This window comes from Phyllopteryx taeniolatus, chromosome 1 (assembly GCF_024500385.1).
Source record: "Phyllopteryx taeniolatus isolate TA_2022b chromosome 1, UOR_Ptae_1.2, whole genome shotgun sequence".
NCBI classification, from domain to species: Eukaryota; Metazoa; Chordata; class Actinopteri; order Syngnathiformes; family Syngnathidae; genus Phyllopteryx; species Phyllopteryx taeniolatus.
This window is the reverse complement of record NC_084502.1, coordinates 15131652-15146247: the sequence shown is the minus strand read 5'-3', so window position 1 is coordinate 15146247 and position 14596 is coordinate 15131652. Positions and strand designations below refer to the sequence as shown.

The 14596-nt window shown below is 42.1% G+C and overlaps 1 protein-coding gene across 3 annotated transcripts in view; it reads left to right on the top strand.

Moving 5' to 3' along the window:
* Positions 1 to 14285, top strand: part of znf385a (zinc finger protein 385A) — a 75167-nt gene extending 60882 nt beyond the window's left edge. For all 3 annotated transcript variants that reach the window (XM_061774727.1, XM_061774742.1, XM_061774736.1), the window contains 4 exons: positions 5751 to 6086; positions 8602 to 8786; positions 10092 to 10184; positions 10436 to 14285. In XM_061774727.1, the coding sequence (XP_061630711.1) occupies positions 5751 to 6086; positions 8602 to 8786; positions 10092 to 10184; positions 10436 to 10684 (863 nt within the window). In that variant the 3' untranslated portion in view covers positions 10685 to 14285. The remainder of the gene's footprint in view (positions 1 to 5750; positions 6087 to 8601; positions 8787 to 10091; positions 10185 to 10435) is intronic.
* Positions 14286 to 14596: the final 311 nt, after the last annotated feature.

Genomic DNA, 14596 nt, shown 5'->3' with positions numbered 1-14596 from the left:
TTTTGTGTGAATGTTGTATCGATGCGAATAAGTGTCATGCAACTATATGTTTATAAGAAGAGCTGGGTGTGTATCTGTAATGGGATGTATCAAACACAAATGTATGCAGTGTTGTGTAAGCATGTAGATCCTCACATCCAGCCATGATTGGTACATTCAAACCCTCCAAATGCATGTTGGGGGGGGGGGGGGGGGGGGGGTTGGGGGCTGCAAATTTTTACGAACAAGTCAACAAAAACTTGGTTGGTGTGTCTAAATCCATTCATAGTGGAGGCCATAGGGGAGGTCAAGCACAATGTTAGCATCGCCTCTGATCGGCTGTCACTCAGTTGCAACTGATATTTAAATGCTATTTATTGTTTATTTAGGGCCAGATGTTAAAAAGACAAATAAAAACCAAATGTAGCAACTAAAGCTATTTAAAAAAAAAACACTCCATTTAATGACAAAGTACAAATGTTCAATTAAAAGTTGGCCAATTGAGATGATTATCATTTGTAATGTGGCACATTAAAGATAAATGTCACACTTGGAAATTCACAGTTTTTTTGGGGTTATTTTTTCAAACTCAACACGATAATAATATAGTTACAAATGGCAGCAACATAAATGATAACATGTTACATTTGGAAAGTAAGTCCAAAACAATTAGCATGGTGTTGCTGAGCAACAAGAGTCGTGATCCAAGCTTCTCTCGTCCAGTTGTGTTAGTTTTCTCAGAATATCTTCATCCATCAGCTCATCTCAGCTCATCTCTGTATTTCTAGCTTTAACCTCTCGGCTGTGTGTCTTCTCTCTGCTCCTTTCTCCATGCTGCTCTTTCCATTCCCTCAGCGTCACCACTTTGTCCTCGGATCAAGCACCAGGCCATGAATAGAGCGGCCATGTTTTGGAGACATTTACAAAGGTTCCTGCTTGTGGCTCATTGTTTACCAAGAATTTGCACCTAAGTAGGTGGAAGGTGCACAGCAAACGTGAAGGTCGGCTCAAGGCCAAAATGGATCAAGGCAAAAATGCTGCAACATTTGATAGCACATAGACTTGAACTTTTAACCGTTTTTGACTCTCTTTTGTTTTTTTTTAAACCACAATACCACTTTACAAGTGATGATTGTTGTGTGACTGAATCCCAGGATAGCGAGAGGTCCGTCTGGGTTGCTCTCCATCCCTCGGAGGGATTTGAAATCACCATTAGAGAGGATTCCAGGATGGTGAGCCAAAAAAAGCCTGCTATTATTGGGATCACAAAGTAGAAACATGTGAAAGAACCTACTTCTCGTGACCCCAGACCTTGTGTCTTCCTGCTTTGCCTGTCCGATGCATGTGAATGTATTTGTTTGTAGTTTCAGTCGGGTTCATCCCACTGTGCCAAGAACAACTTGGTAACTGTATTTTCTGTAAAAAGCAAGGAAGAGATGTATGGGTTTGAGTACCATTGGTTTGTTTGATAAATTAGTAAATAGGAGGATTATATAAAAATTACAGCAAACAATTCCACTGAAATTTGTGGATTGGCAGCACACGTTGTATCAAAGCTGATTCAACTTTACGGGATATCCAAATAAAAACACAGATGGAGGAATGAATTTCTAGTTGTAAAGGGTGAGAACTTTTTCCTTCTTGTGGGGCAGTTGGGTTAGCGACACAATCGTGATTCACTTCTTGGCAGAATATCAGACATATGAAAGAAAACATAGTCCATACGTCAGACACCCACAGACATAATGTGACAAATATACAGTACGTCACAATATATTATGCTCCCGTGGGTATGATGCTTATTTCAATTGATTTATGGATTTTGTTGCTTGTGGTACAAAAGAGAATTTGGATCTGTTATTGGGGAGGCGGGGGGGGGGGTTGTAGTCGCCATTTCTCACCAGTCTGTGTTCAGTGCTCTGTAGTGTTATCCCAAGTAACTTAGTAACTTGCAGCAGTTATAACTGGTCTTCTTTTTCTGTGACTGAGTGGCATTTAACATTAAGAAGAAGCAGTTTCTTTAAAAGTACACATTCATAGTTGTGCCTGAAAGATCAGTCCATGAGTTCATTTTAAGCTTTTTGTGTCCCAAATTGTGTAGTGTCAGTGGATTATTGTGATTTTGTCAAATTTCTTCAAAACGGTACCACCAAGTCACGCCACGTTATGATTTGTGTTATGGACTCACGCTTGTTGTTTATGTTGACTTGTGTTGTGTTTTAATGACGGGGTAACCCTCTGTTATTAAGTTTGTTGCAAAATGGCTGTGAAAAGGTCAGTAAAACTTCATTGCCATGAATTGCCTCATTCTTGCTGGAGTGCTTGCTGCGGATTGCTGAAACTGCTGCTCGCTACGATGTAGTAAATGCTCTTGAAAGACTATCAGAATAGACCTTCTGGTGAGGAGATGCTTTGCTTTGAGGGATTTGGTGTGGTGAGCTGAGGGTTTTAAAACACTGTGGGTGATGGAGAGGCAGCTGTTAACAAACTCAAACAACAGTTTGAACACTCTGATGCGCCCACTCAAATGGGGGGCCTTGTTATCGTTGCACCCTTTGGTCCACACACACCCTCACAGGCGCACACACACACACACACACACACACTCAAGGTCAATTAAAGAGATGACTTTCATGTGAGAGCTAGGGTTGCATGCCTACGGTACGACCATAGTATTAAGTTACACAGGGTTGTTAAGGGTTTTGTACTATAATAAAATATAATAGGCGGCACGGTGGATGACTGGTTAGAGCGTTTGCGTCACAGTTCTGAGGACCCGGGTTCAAATCCCAGCCCCGCCTGTGTGGACTTTGCATGTTCTCCCCGTGCCTGCGTGGGTTTTCTCCGGGCACTCCGGTTTCCTCCCACATCCCAAAAACATGCATGGTAGGTTAATTGACAACTCTAAATTGTCCGTAGGTATGAATGTGAGTGCGAATGGTTGTTTGTTTGTATGTGCCCTGCGATTGGCTGGCAACCAGTTCAGGGTGTACCCCGCCTCCTGCCCGATGATAGCTGGGATAGGCTCCAGCACGCTCGCGACCCTAGTGAGGAGAAGCGGCTCAAAAAATGGATGGATGGATGGATAATGTCTATATTTACATGACCGAGTCAGAGTTTGGCTGCAGGCCAGACAGGGTAAAGGGCACCTGCCTGCATTTTGAATGAGGATCAGCTCACCAGGTGAGCATTGAGTTTCAGAGCTCATACATCATAAAGAATTAAGTGATATCCTTGCGGTGGCACGGTGATGACTGGTTAGCACATCCGCCTCATAATTCTGAGGACCAGGGTTCAAATCCAGCCTCGCTTGTGTTGATCTTGTATGTTCTCCCCGTGCCTGTGTGGGTTTTCTCCGGGTATTCCGGTTTCCCGAAAACATGCATGGTAGTTTAATTGGAAACTCTAAATTGCCCGTATGTGTGAATGTGAGTACGAATGGTTGTTTGTTTATATGTGCCCTGGATGGATGGATAATATCCTTGCTGCTAGCAAGCATAAGGTAACAAGGCTAGCTACGTGCTCCTCGTTGCAACATTTGTACAGAGAATGGGAGCGTCATGTTTAAAGTCTGTCACACGAGTAGCCACAGGAACTGACAGGGGAGGGTCTTAGCAAAATGCCAATTAAAAAAAAAAAAGTGGCACGGTGAAGAACAACATTTTTCTTGTCCTTAATCTGTGACTTTGGTTTTCTACAATACAATTAACACTTTCTATGTTCAATGCTGTACTTTAGTGTACTGTATGTGCCGGCGGTGGAACCTTCCACACCCTAATTTGATAATCTCAATGTTTCGGCATTTCCGAGAAGGTGTGAGACTAATTTTACACTTCAGGCATCCGGCTCCTTTTTTTACTCTCAGCAAACAACAGACATTCTTTTGGCTCAAACACAAAGGCTCTCTTTAAAAATCTCACGACTTTACCAACAAACCAACTCCATACGATACAAAATTTTAATTTCCTGACATGGATGAAGTATGCAGACGTAGCAAACTACTATAAAGCATCTGGATTGATTTAACCCTCTTTGCTGACCTCCACACTCACCCCACTTGGAGAATGTTTCTGCTGTTGGGAGTTGAGGCAGACTATCAAGAAGGAAGGTCACTTCTCACTCGCGCTATCAGTGCTTTCTGGAGAACATGCAGTCACTGACAGACAGATTTTTAAGCAAACATACGGTAATTATAGCAAATCCTGAGATAATCCACTGCATAGCCAATGACAGTGACAAAAAAGGACTTCTGTGAGTGTTGCTGAGAGGAGTTTAGCCTTTAGATGACCTTGTTTATAGGCAAGGAGGATTGCAGCTGTGCTATGAGCTTAACCAGATGTGATGGTTTGGTATGGCACTGCTCCATGCATACTTTATTAATAGTCCTCTCAACTTTAATCAAAATCACATTTTATGGATTCAGAATTTGGGTGCGTGCATGTATAATGTGAACTCTAGATTAGAATCCAATCAAGATCACAATTTAATCAACATTGCATTGCAGTCACCGTTGAGCTTTGCCTGGTGCCTGCTCATATTTGTCGTGTGAAGGCTGTCAAACACTGTATGGGGCAAATGAGAGGACTCTATTTCTCCCAAAAACAGAGTGACAAAATAAGCTCTCTCCAAAAGAACATCTGTTTGACACCACCCTGTAGGCAGAAGCACTGCGGCTGGAAACCTCCAAACCTGTGTGGAAAGTGAGAAGATTGTGATTTTGGAAGGCCCTGGAATGGAAAGCTTTCACAATGGCATGTTCATCAGATGTGATGTAATGAAACTGCGGATGTAGTTTCCTTTTACATAACTCCCAAATGATTTCATGGAACAAAAATGTATCAGTGCTCTATTGCCTGTCATGACAAAGCATGTAGCAATCTTTTAAAGGCAATTGATTTGTTTAAATCAACATTTTCTTTCTTACCACAAATATCTCTTAATGTCCTTTTAATGCCATAATCTCATCGGGGGCTTTACTATGGCGTGGCATTTGGCACTTACATCCAGGGGAATTTGGAGAAGGGCCTAATGGTCCCTCCTTGTTGGGGGTGGGGGTTAGTAACCCACCCAAATTTAGGGCGTCTTATTCAGACAACACCCAGGGTGAATACCACAGGCATGGTGTCGGCTGATTTGAAACATGTGTGTGTGTGTATGCATATCGGTTTTAACAGGTTCACAAACATGCATAGAAAAAAAAAGAAACAAAAACAAGACAAAATGTGAAGTTAAGTAAGGGCTAAAAGTCAATATCAACGGGATGTCTCACTTCATTCCATTTTCTTTGTACTTCCTGCCTTGGCCTGTGACAAAGTGCGTGCCATGCCTTGGCTTCAGCACAGACAAAAGCAACAGCTGTGTGGGAAAGAACCAAAGTGGACAAGCTGCAGTGTTGGCTTTCCACCTCAAACAAACATTTCAATCAAGTAAAACATACACCTCCCAACACCTTAAAGCCATCCCTGTGACTGCCGGAAATATGTACTCCCATCTTTATGATGTCTAATTTAAATGTAGAGAAATAGTTTGTCAAGACTTTTGGCATGCGCAGTCAGAAATGAAACTATTTTGCTTGCACCTGCAAGTGCTTTAGGCTGGTTTGTGTGATCTCCACATGGTTAGCATTGTGGTTTCACTTGACACTCGCTTCACCCCATTTAAACAGACTGAGCCCACATAGTAAAACACTTTAATTTTGACGTTTTTAACAAGAAAATTAATGACATCTCACCACTGTATTTAACATACCCCCCCCCCCCCTCTGTTTGCAGATGAAACGCAGCCGTTCTCACAGTTCAACGAGCCCCTGCTTGCCCCAGGACATCTTCCCCCTCAGACCACCCCACCTACCCCACCCTTGGACCCACTCTCTGTATGTCCCCTCCTGCCCACTCCCACCCCTCCCATGAGCTCCACTTCTTCCTCTTCGCCAGGCGGCAGTATGCCCAACTCAGAGCCGCCCCTGGTCTCAGGATCCAGTGGGCCATCGGCCTCTGGCAGCCCATCTGGCCCGCAGACAGAGGAGGACAAGGCAAAGAAGCTGCTGTACTGCTCTTTATGCAAGGTGGCTGTCAATTCATTGTCACAGCTGGAGGCTCACAACAAAGGTGGGTGTTGTATTCAACAACCACTCATACAAAAGTGGGAAGTACATACAGTATCTACAGTTCAACGTTATTTGAGTAGTAGTCCAAACCTGAGGCTGACCTACAGTCAAAGTAGTCAAAGGTTCGAGGAGGAACACTGATCAATAGATATGCTACCTCGGTGTAACAAAGTGTCTTCTAACATCCTATGTTACATTATCACATACGACAGACCAGTAATTGCCGACCTGAGGTCCGTGGCACCGTAGTGTGCGGTGAGAGAGCTTCAGGAGTGCTGCGGGAAATTATCTGAGTTCACCTAATTTGTCAGGTTTATTATTTATCAATTCCAAATATACCTTTGTTTATCTACATATGCCAGCTCTGGCACTTTTTGTGCCAGTTGTTGGTTGGTTTTGCTTATGTAATGTGGGTAACTTGGCTTAAAACAAAAGGTTGGATAGTTGGATAACACCTTGCTAGAATATTGAAGGTACCATTCCCTCGCTTAAACATGAATATTTTCTTTTGTCCTTGGCTGCATCCACGTTGCCTTCCATAGCCAGAGGCCTTCTGCTTCTGAAATGGTTTCACTAAAGATGTTTATTTATCGGTACGAAAAACACAAGCGGTTGTCTCCGTGCAGCTTAACGTCACTTTCTTAGCCTTTGTCAGCTTGAGTCCTCCATGACCTCCCTGTGACCTTTTTTTTTTTCCCTCTGAGGGAACACTTTATATCTGTTAAATCGGCCCATTAGCAGTCAGCAGCACATGCACTCGTGTGCTTGTGTTTTGACTTTAAACTGTATTGACTGTCCAAATGTACAGTGTGTATAAGTAAAAGTAAGAGGCCACCAGTGTTTTTTTCTTTGTTTGTTTTTATGCAAAAACTATAAAAATGTTAGTAATGACATTAAACAGGGTTGTATTCCATTTTGATTTTGGAGAGGCAGGTTTTGCATCTTTGCGTTTCTGTTAATTTGTAATTTAATTGTTTTAGCCTATCGTTTTAGTTTGTAATTGTTCTGTGAGCTGCAATGATTTATGCAATGAAAAAAAGGTTAGTGACAAAATAATACTTGCCACTTGAGCCTTGTAGCATTCACTGCTGTTTTGCTGAAACAAAAAGGATGAGAACGACTTTTACTCAGTACTGGTGTTGCAGTTGTGTGTTGACTTTGAGATGAACATCCAAAATCAACCATTAAGCTGACCAAAATATATAAATACAGACATTTTGTCAAAACAATAGATTTGAATGACAAATCAAGTATAAAACAAGTATAAAAAGAATGAATCCTCCTCACAAAAAATTTTTAAAAAAAAGATACCAGAATCAAGTAGTCCAGCGTCTTCCAATTGACTTGGAATGTTCTGGAATCAATGAGCGGCGCTCATTCTCCAAAACAAAACTGCATGTCTGAAGGGTCTAAAAATAAAAGCATGTGCTGCACTGCCACAGAGAGGGAGTGCACAGAAGGGAAAATGTGAGTGACAGGAAAGGAAAAGAAGTATGTGTAATGCTGTTAAACATTTAGGCAAACCCATAAGCTAAGTTTGTATTTGCAGAAATGTGCTTGTGTGAGTGTTTACACATGTTAGGTGACACATCTGAGTCAGGCTTACAAGGATAACAAACACACTGCACGATCCATTTTCTGACCAAAATAGAAGAAAGGCGAGACGCCCCAAGAGAACATTTCTGCCCTTGAGTGAAAGCAGCCGTCGTGCTCCTCAGGGCCTCCATGCATCTCACCCCGCGACCCTCACCCTTCATCATTCTGTAACCTTAACTCTGTTCAAAGGGCTACGTGGGAGTGAAGTCTGAGCCAATGGCTTTCCTTCAAGGGTAGGGGGGCATAGCATGGAGATAGTGTGGATCTAAGATCTTGATGGGGAGTATGACGTGATCCTAATCAAGTGATCGACACTGACTGAAAATTATTCGACTTCCTTTCGCATTTTTCTTATAGTTGCATGTTTGAGACACGAAAATATATATCCGCTTAAAGCCTCCAGTGACTCTAATATATCTTACTGGGTCATTGCAGGGCTTTTACACGCTGCAACAATGAGGCGCTCGCTCTAAAGAGGCCATATCAGCCCAAAGCCCTGGTTCACTTGCTGGCTGTCAAGTTGGACTTTAAAAAAATAATAATATCATGTATGCAGGCACATACGGGACACATGTGGCGCAGTCTATACAATTATCTCCACCCAAATGAACATCAATCAACAAATGTAATAAAAATCACATGAATGAGAAACTCATTCGTTGGGGCTCACCTGCTGCGCAGCTGTATGATTAGCGCCCCTTAGTGGACATGCTTAGTAGTACAACAACAATCATTTGTCATTTGTTTTAAAGACAACTTTGAGCTAAAAAGATAATGGTGCGCCTACAGTTTTCTTCATTCATTCCACTTGAGAGAATTACAAAAAAATCATTTAGTCACAGTTAATAGTGTTATTGATTTTTTTGTTTAGCGTGTGCTTTGTGTGTGTGTGTTGTGTGCGTGCGCGTGTGTGTGCGCAGGTACCAAACACAAAACTATTTTGGAGGCTCGGAGTGGGCTGGGCCCCATCAAGGCATATCCACGCCTGGGTCCCAAGCCCAGTGGGGAGCAGGGAGGTGGCCCAGTGGACCCCAACACTCAGGAAAGAACTTTCCACTGTGAGATCTGCAACGTGCGGGTCAATTCTGAATTTCAACTCAAACAGGTATGTGGAAGAGGCTATAGGTGTTTTTAAATGTACAGTACATTATATGGACTAAAGTTTTGTCACACTTGAGTGCAATATCGAGTTGGCCCTGGTTTACAGGATATTCATATGACTCCCAAAGTAGATTAATTGAATTCCACAGTCAATTTAGCCTCTCTCTGTACGTCTTTATAGGTCTCGCTTTGTGCACTGGGAACAGAAAAAAATGTCTTCCCCAAACTGTTCTCACTATTGATTATTATATATATTAAGCAATCATTTAGTGTATCCCAAGACCTTTGTCCATAGTGTAATAGACATAAAGTGGTGCTTTAAGATACAAGTTTAATTCCTTCTGTGACACTCAAAACACTGCTAAATAATCTTTCCCAATTTATATGAATAGAAATGCCATGAATCCGCTCCCCCCCAAAAATTGCATTGTTTTTAATAAGAAAAATAGCACTCAATAATATTGTATGTTATAAAAACATGTAATAATAATATAATTACAATGAAAGAATTCGGCGGCACGGTGGACGACTGCTTAGCACATCTGCCTCACAGTTCTGAGGACCCGGGTTGAAATCCAACCTCGCCAGTGTGGAGTTTGCATGCTCTCCCCGTGCCTGCGTGGGTTTTCTCCGGGTACTCTGGTTTCCTCCCACATCCCAAAAACATGCATGGTAGGTTGATTGAAGACTCTAAGCTGGGTGTGGATATGACTGCGAATGGTTGTTTGTTCCTATGATTGGCTGGCGACCAGTTCAGTATGTACCCAGGGTGTACCCTGCCTCTCGCCCGAAGTCATCTGGGATGGGCTCTGGCGCGCCCGCCACCCTAATGAGGATGAGCGATAAGGAAAATGGATGGATGGATGTAAAAATTTAAACAGTTTGATCATAATTATTCATTGCTGGGCAATGAAGCCTCTTTCCTGAAATTTTTTTCAAAACTGGTTCTTGTTTTAAAGTGAGTTGAGTTGAACTCACTGCTATCATACAGCACTTGCATCTCTAATTTTAGCTTGCAAGTCAAAGCAAAAACTTGGCTTGTATTCTTGAAAAAATTGTAAGTCAGGTCTCTCATACTGTACGGTCGTATCTCAAGGCACCACTGTATTTGGTTTTACTTTTCACATGATTCTCAATTATTCTGAAAGTCAAGTCAAGTTTATTTGTATAGTCCTTAAAGAGTCTCAAAGGGCTTGACGGGTCCACAGTTGACAATGATTGATGACATCCCCTAATCTTAAACCCCCAATCAATGAAAGAGTAATGGAGTGTCAATTGTCTGCTTTTGCTCCATGTTAACTGGTTTCAGCACATATCAAGTCGAAGGCATCGGGACGGCATGGCAGGCAAGCCAAACCCTCTCCTCAGCCGGCACAAGAAGCACAGAGGAGCTGATCTGACGGTAACATTTCAAGCTTCTGCTATTGATTTTCGCTCTTCCTGTGATGCAGTCAGAACATTTGTAGACCCAAACTTGACAGTGTTAATCTGCAAGGTCTCCAAAACTCCAGAAAAAGAGTCTCTCTGCGCTTAGTTAACTGTAACTCTAAAAAAAAAGGCAGCATTTATGTTCATAGTCTGGAACTAATGTATCTTAATCACGTCTCTCTCTCTTGTCCTGCATCTGTTCATGTCCCTCCTTGTGGTGTTTAGTCTTCTTTGACCTTCTCCAAGGATCTCACCAAAGCTTTGGGCGCCGGCCTTCTACCCAGCCCCTTAGCTGTCGCCGCGGCCATGGCAGCCGCCGCTTCCAGAAACCCGCTGGCTCTCCGCGCAGCGGCTCCAGCGCCTCACCCGCATCACCACCTGCTGCAAGGACCGCCCCTCAGCCACGCCATCTTGAGACCCGCTCCGGGGCCCATTCGCACCGCCCACGGGCCCATCCTCTTCTCCCCTTACTGACACATTACCTGCTGACTTGGGCCCGGTGGGGATGAGCCACTCCAAAAGCACACTGTGAAGACACAAACATGATCCACAGACAGCAACTGGTCCAAACGTATTTAAATATGTACTGATAAAAAAAAACAATGAGAAAAAAGCCAAACTGCAAGTCTCTCATGTTTCCCTTTACCTGAAACTCTTCCTCCATTTCAGAGACTTCTGTGTGACCTGCAGATGGAATAGGCAGAGGAGAGATAATTATTCACGATGCATTGGACTCCCTAGTACAGTTCGTACATCCCTAACCCTCCCGGTTGCCCTCCCTTGGTCCCTTGCACTGTGGCCCAGTCAGTCATGGTTGCCTGAATAGCTACAAAAGAAACACATGCGCACCATCAAATCCACATGTATCATTAGATAAATACTCTGAGCCCTGTTGTTTTGCTCTCGTCACCATGACAAAATGTGCTCTTCTCATCCTATGCACTTAAAAAACAAAGACAATGTTGTTTTGTATGGTACTTTTGCGGAAATAGTGGACTTTATTTTGTGCGAGTATAGGGGTGTTCGTTAGTAATAATGCACATGCCCCCGCAAATCTTCTTTTTGTAACAGTAACAAGATACTATGTAATAGCTGCTGACAGGCAGATGCAGCTCCCTTATGATGTCCTGAGAAGCTGAGAAGAGTGTTAGCACAGGTTGTTGGATGGGCTGACCTTGGAGAAATCTGTATTTTTAAAATAGATTGTACCAACCAAAACATTTCCACAGGACATATATGCTATCTGCCAACCTCACTCACAGTCAAAGAAGAGCAGCACAAAGGGTAGAAACCAGAACAGTTTGGGAACCTCCAAAGTGGGATATACAATCATCGGTTCAGGGGCACTGGTTGACTTCCAAGTTGTTCTCCTTTAAAACAAAAACAAACAAACAAACAAAGAAAAATACACAACATATACACTACTCACAAAAAGCAAGGGATTTGGGGCTTCGGGGTGAAATTTCCAGCCGAACTTAAAATGCACTACAACCTTTACAGGAGAACTTCATTTCACCTTCTGTTAACTTTTGAACACACATGTCCAACTATTCAGTGTTTCAGTACTTTTTGCAAGTAGTCATTCTCAACAAGTGTTCCATGAGCCATGAAAATGTCTACTTCTTAGCCTTTCTGTGACTCTTCCAGTCTTTTGTATCTCTGTTGCAACCTGTTGAGGACTCTTTAAGTTCAGCGGCCACTTCCCTCTGTACTGTTAATCAATCGTTTCGGTGTCGTCTTGGTCTGGTGACGTCAAAATGTGAACATTTTGATGAAGAGGCCTGTTTAAATACCAATTGTAATTGAACCAGGACATTTATTGGTCCATACATGTATCAAACACTTGCTGAGAATTTTGCCGTTGAGTTGCTTGAGAACAACAAGTTGGGAAAACAGTACTGAAACACCGAACAGTTGGACACCTGCATACGTTATAGGGCATTTTGGGTTCATCCTGAAATTTTACCCCAAAGCCCAATACCTATAACTTAATTTTTTTTGTGAGTAGTGTAAGTGTAGTTAATGCTGAAACTACCACCATCAAAAAAAGCAAAAAAACTTAACTCTAAAGGTGATTTCAATTACATTTGAACATTACTTACTGACATACAAGTGTAAAGAGAAGGTAACCACAATAAAATAAAATAGAACAGCGTAACACTCGCCACACTTTGATGCCTGACAGTCACGTAATGGAGAGGGAACAAGGTGTTTGTTAGCAAAGCGATACGGTCAGCTATTGACGCTTCAGAAGTACTGCTGGAATTGTGTCTAGGCGGGCGACAGACCGCATCTTTGTTCTTCCTTTGAGCAGAGGTTTAGCAAGGTCTTTGGCATGACGTCACACACCATGATGGTTTGAACTCCAAGTTATAAATGTGGAGGCATATTTTTCCCGAATTGAATTTCAAATTGTATTACTTTAGGGACATTCGACTTTGGAGGTTCTGCTGTACTGCAGTTGCTGTATTTACACCATGATCTCTTGGAGAGAGTTTACAATGGCCTTTCAAGAAGGGACATCTTACTCACCAGGTCTTCACACAGTGGGTGGTGAGGTTAGACCCTGTGTGCTTATGTAACCAAGTTGTGTCCATCGGTCATTCAAGTTCAATTGTCAATTTGTTAATCTTTTCCAAACATGCCCCATTCTCTCCCACCTCACCTCCCCTTTCATGTAAAAGAGTGAGCACATTAATATTGGAAATCAGAGTGCGAAAAGAAAGTAGGGGATAGTAGATGAAAGCCAAATACATGAATAGAGCAATGATCTTGAGTTGGAGTGACAGTTGAACCAGAACCCCAGCGTACTCCAGTGCAATGGAGACACTTGTTTTCTTCCTGAAACTGAAAGCCATGAAATGCACCATGATTTGTTTTCCTTCACAAAGATTGGTGAGCACTTTGTTTGGTTCACACTGTTTGCTTTGACTTTATCTCATGTATTAATAGAGGCAACAAGAACAAAGAAATGCAAAGCAATTATTGTATTTTGTAGGCCGGAAAGATTTAAGAACATGGACAGAAGGAGGTGTGGAGTTATGAAGTGTTGACCCACGTACGGGATGAACTCCATACTCAAACTGTACAGGAGACCCCGAAGCGAGCAATGCCGCAACTGAGCTATCGAGATGTACACTGTGCCCTTTCATTGAGAAGCAATGAGTTCTAATATCTTAACTTTTTTTGTCTGAATATTGCAATGCAATGAACATTTTTTTTGTTGTTGTTGTTTTTTTTGTTAGCATTGTGACATGTTGTCTGGAGTTATACAGTACATGTAAACTGGGAGCACGCAGACAGACTTTTTCTTCCATAAGGATTGCAAACCCTCCTAAGGGTTCCTAAAAGGGTTTGAGGGAGAGAGAAAGAGACAAAGCGAGGGTTTAGTGATTGACCCTTCATATTAAAGGGCCTTTTTTTTTTTTTTTTTTTTTTTTTTTTTTTGCTTGAGTAATCTCTGCTTTGGGAACAGGGTATAACACCGGGGGCCTAGAGACAAAAGCTATAGACTCACAACACTGGCAGAGTGGTTTTGTAGTTAGTTCTGTTTTTTGATGCGTGAAACTCTTGTGAGCTTCAAGAAGAGGCTGGCCCTGTAGTCAGTGTCCACCGTTGTGCTCTTTTTGTCGCCGAAGCAAATATGAGTTTTTGCCAGTGAGGAACTATTCCAGGGTCTGTGCTCTCCTTCCTGTTGGTACGTGTAGCATACTGTCCCGTGTGCGTTCTCATGTGTGCTGGGACCTGCTCGCTCCCTTTTGTCGAATGCCACATAGAGTTCAAAAGTGGCCTAACACTATACTGGAAAAAGAAACCTGCACATTTCATCACCTGATCCGGTGTTCCGCAAACAAGACATTTGAAGCAATCGTCATGACTCATGTTCATTATTCACAAATGAAAAAAATAAAATAAAATAGATTCTTATTTTCGGAGCTGGTGTTTCATGTTAGCTGTGTTTAGGCTACTAGCCTTAGCCTTATTCTGCCCTCTGTCTCTCCTGCAGGGGCAGAGAGAGAGACAGAGAGGCTATGTTGTAACTTTGTCTTGCCAATAAAGTTATTTTTGAATTTCATTGTCGGATGGACAGCGTTTGTATGATGAACTGTAGCAATACCTGACTCATTCTGGCTGCTCTTGTTTATTGCAATAAGATGAAATGGAATAATATGTGTGTATGTGAGTAAATCATTATTATAAATGTAATTTAAAAATGAAAAAAATACACTTTATGGTAAATAATATTGGTTTAAAGAGGAACAATGTTGGAGAAAAGAAAATGTCAATAAATCATTAATCAAACAATTTTTGAGTTTTTATTGTTAAGTGTGTGGGATCTTTCACTCTGAAAATGATCACCAAGCATACAAGTCCTCTAACAATTGT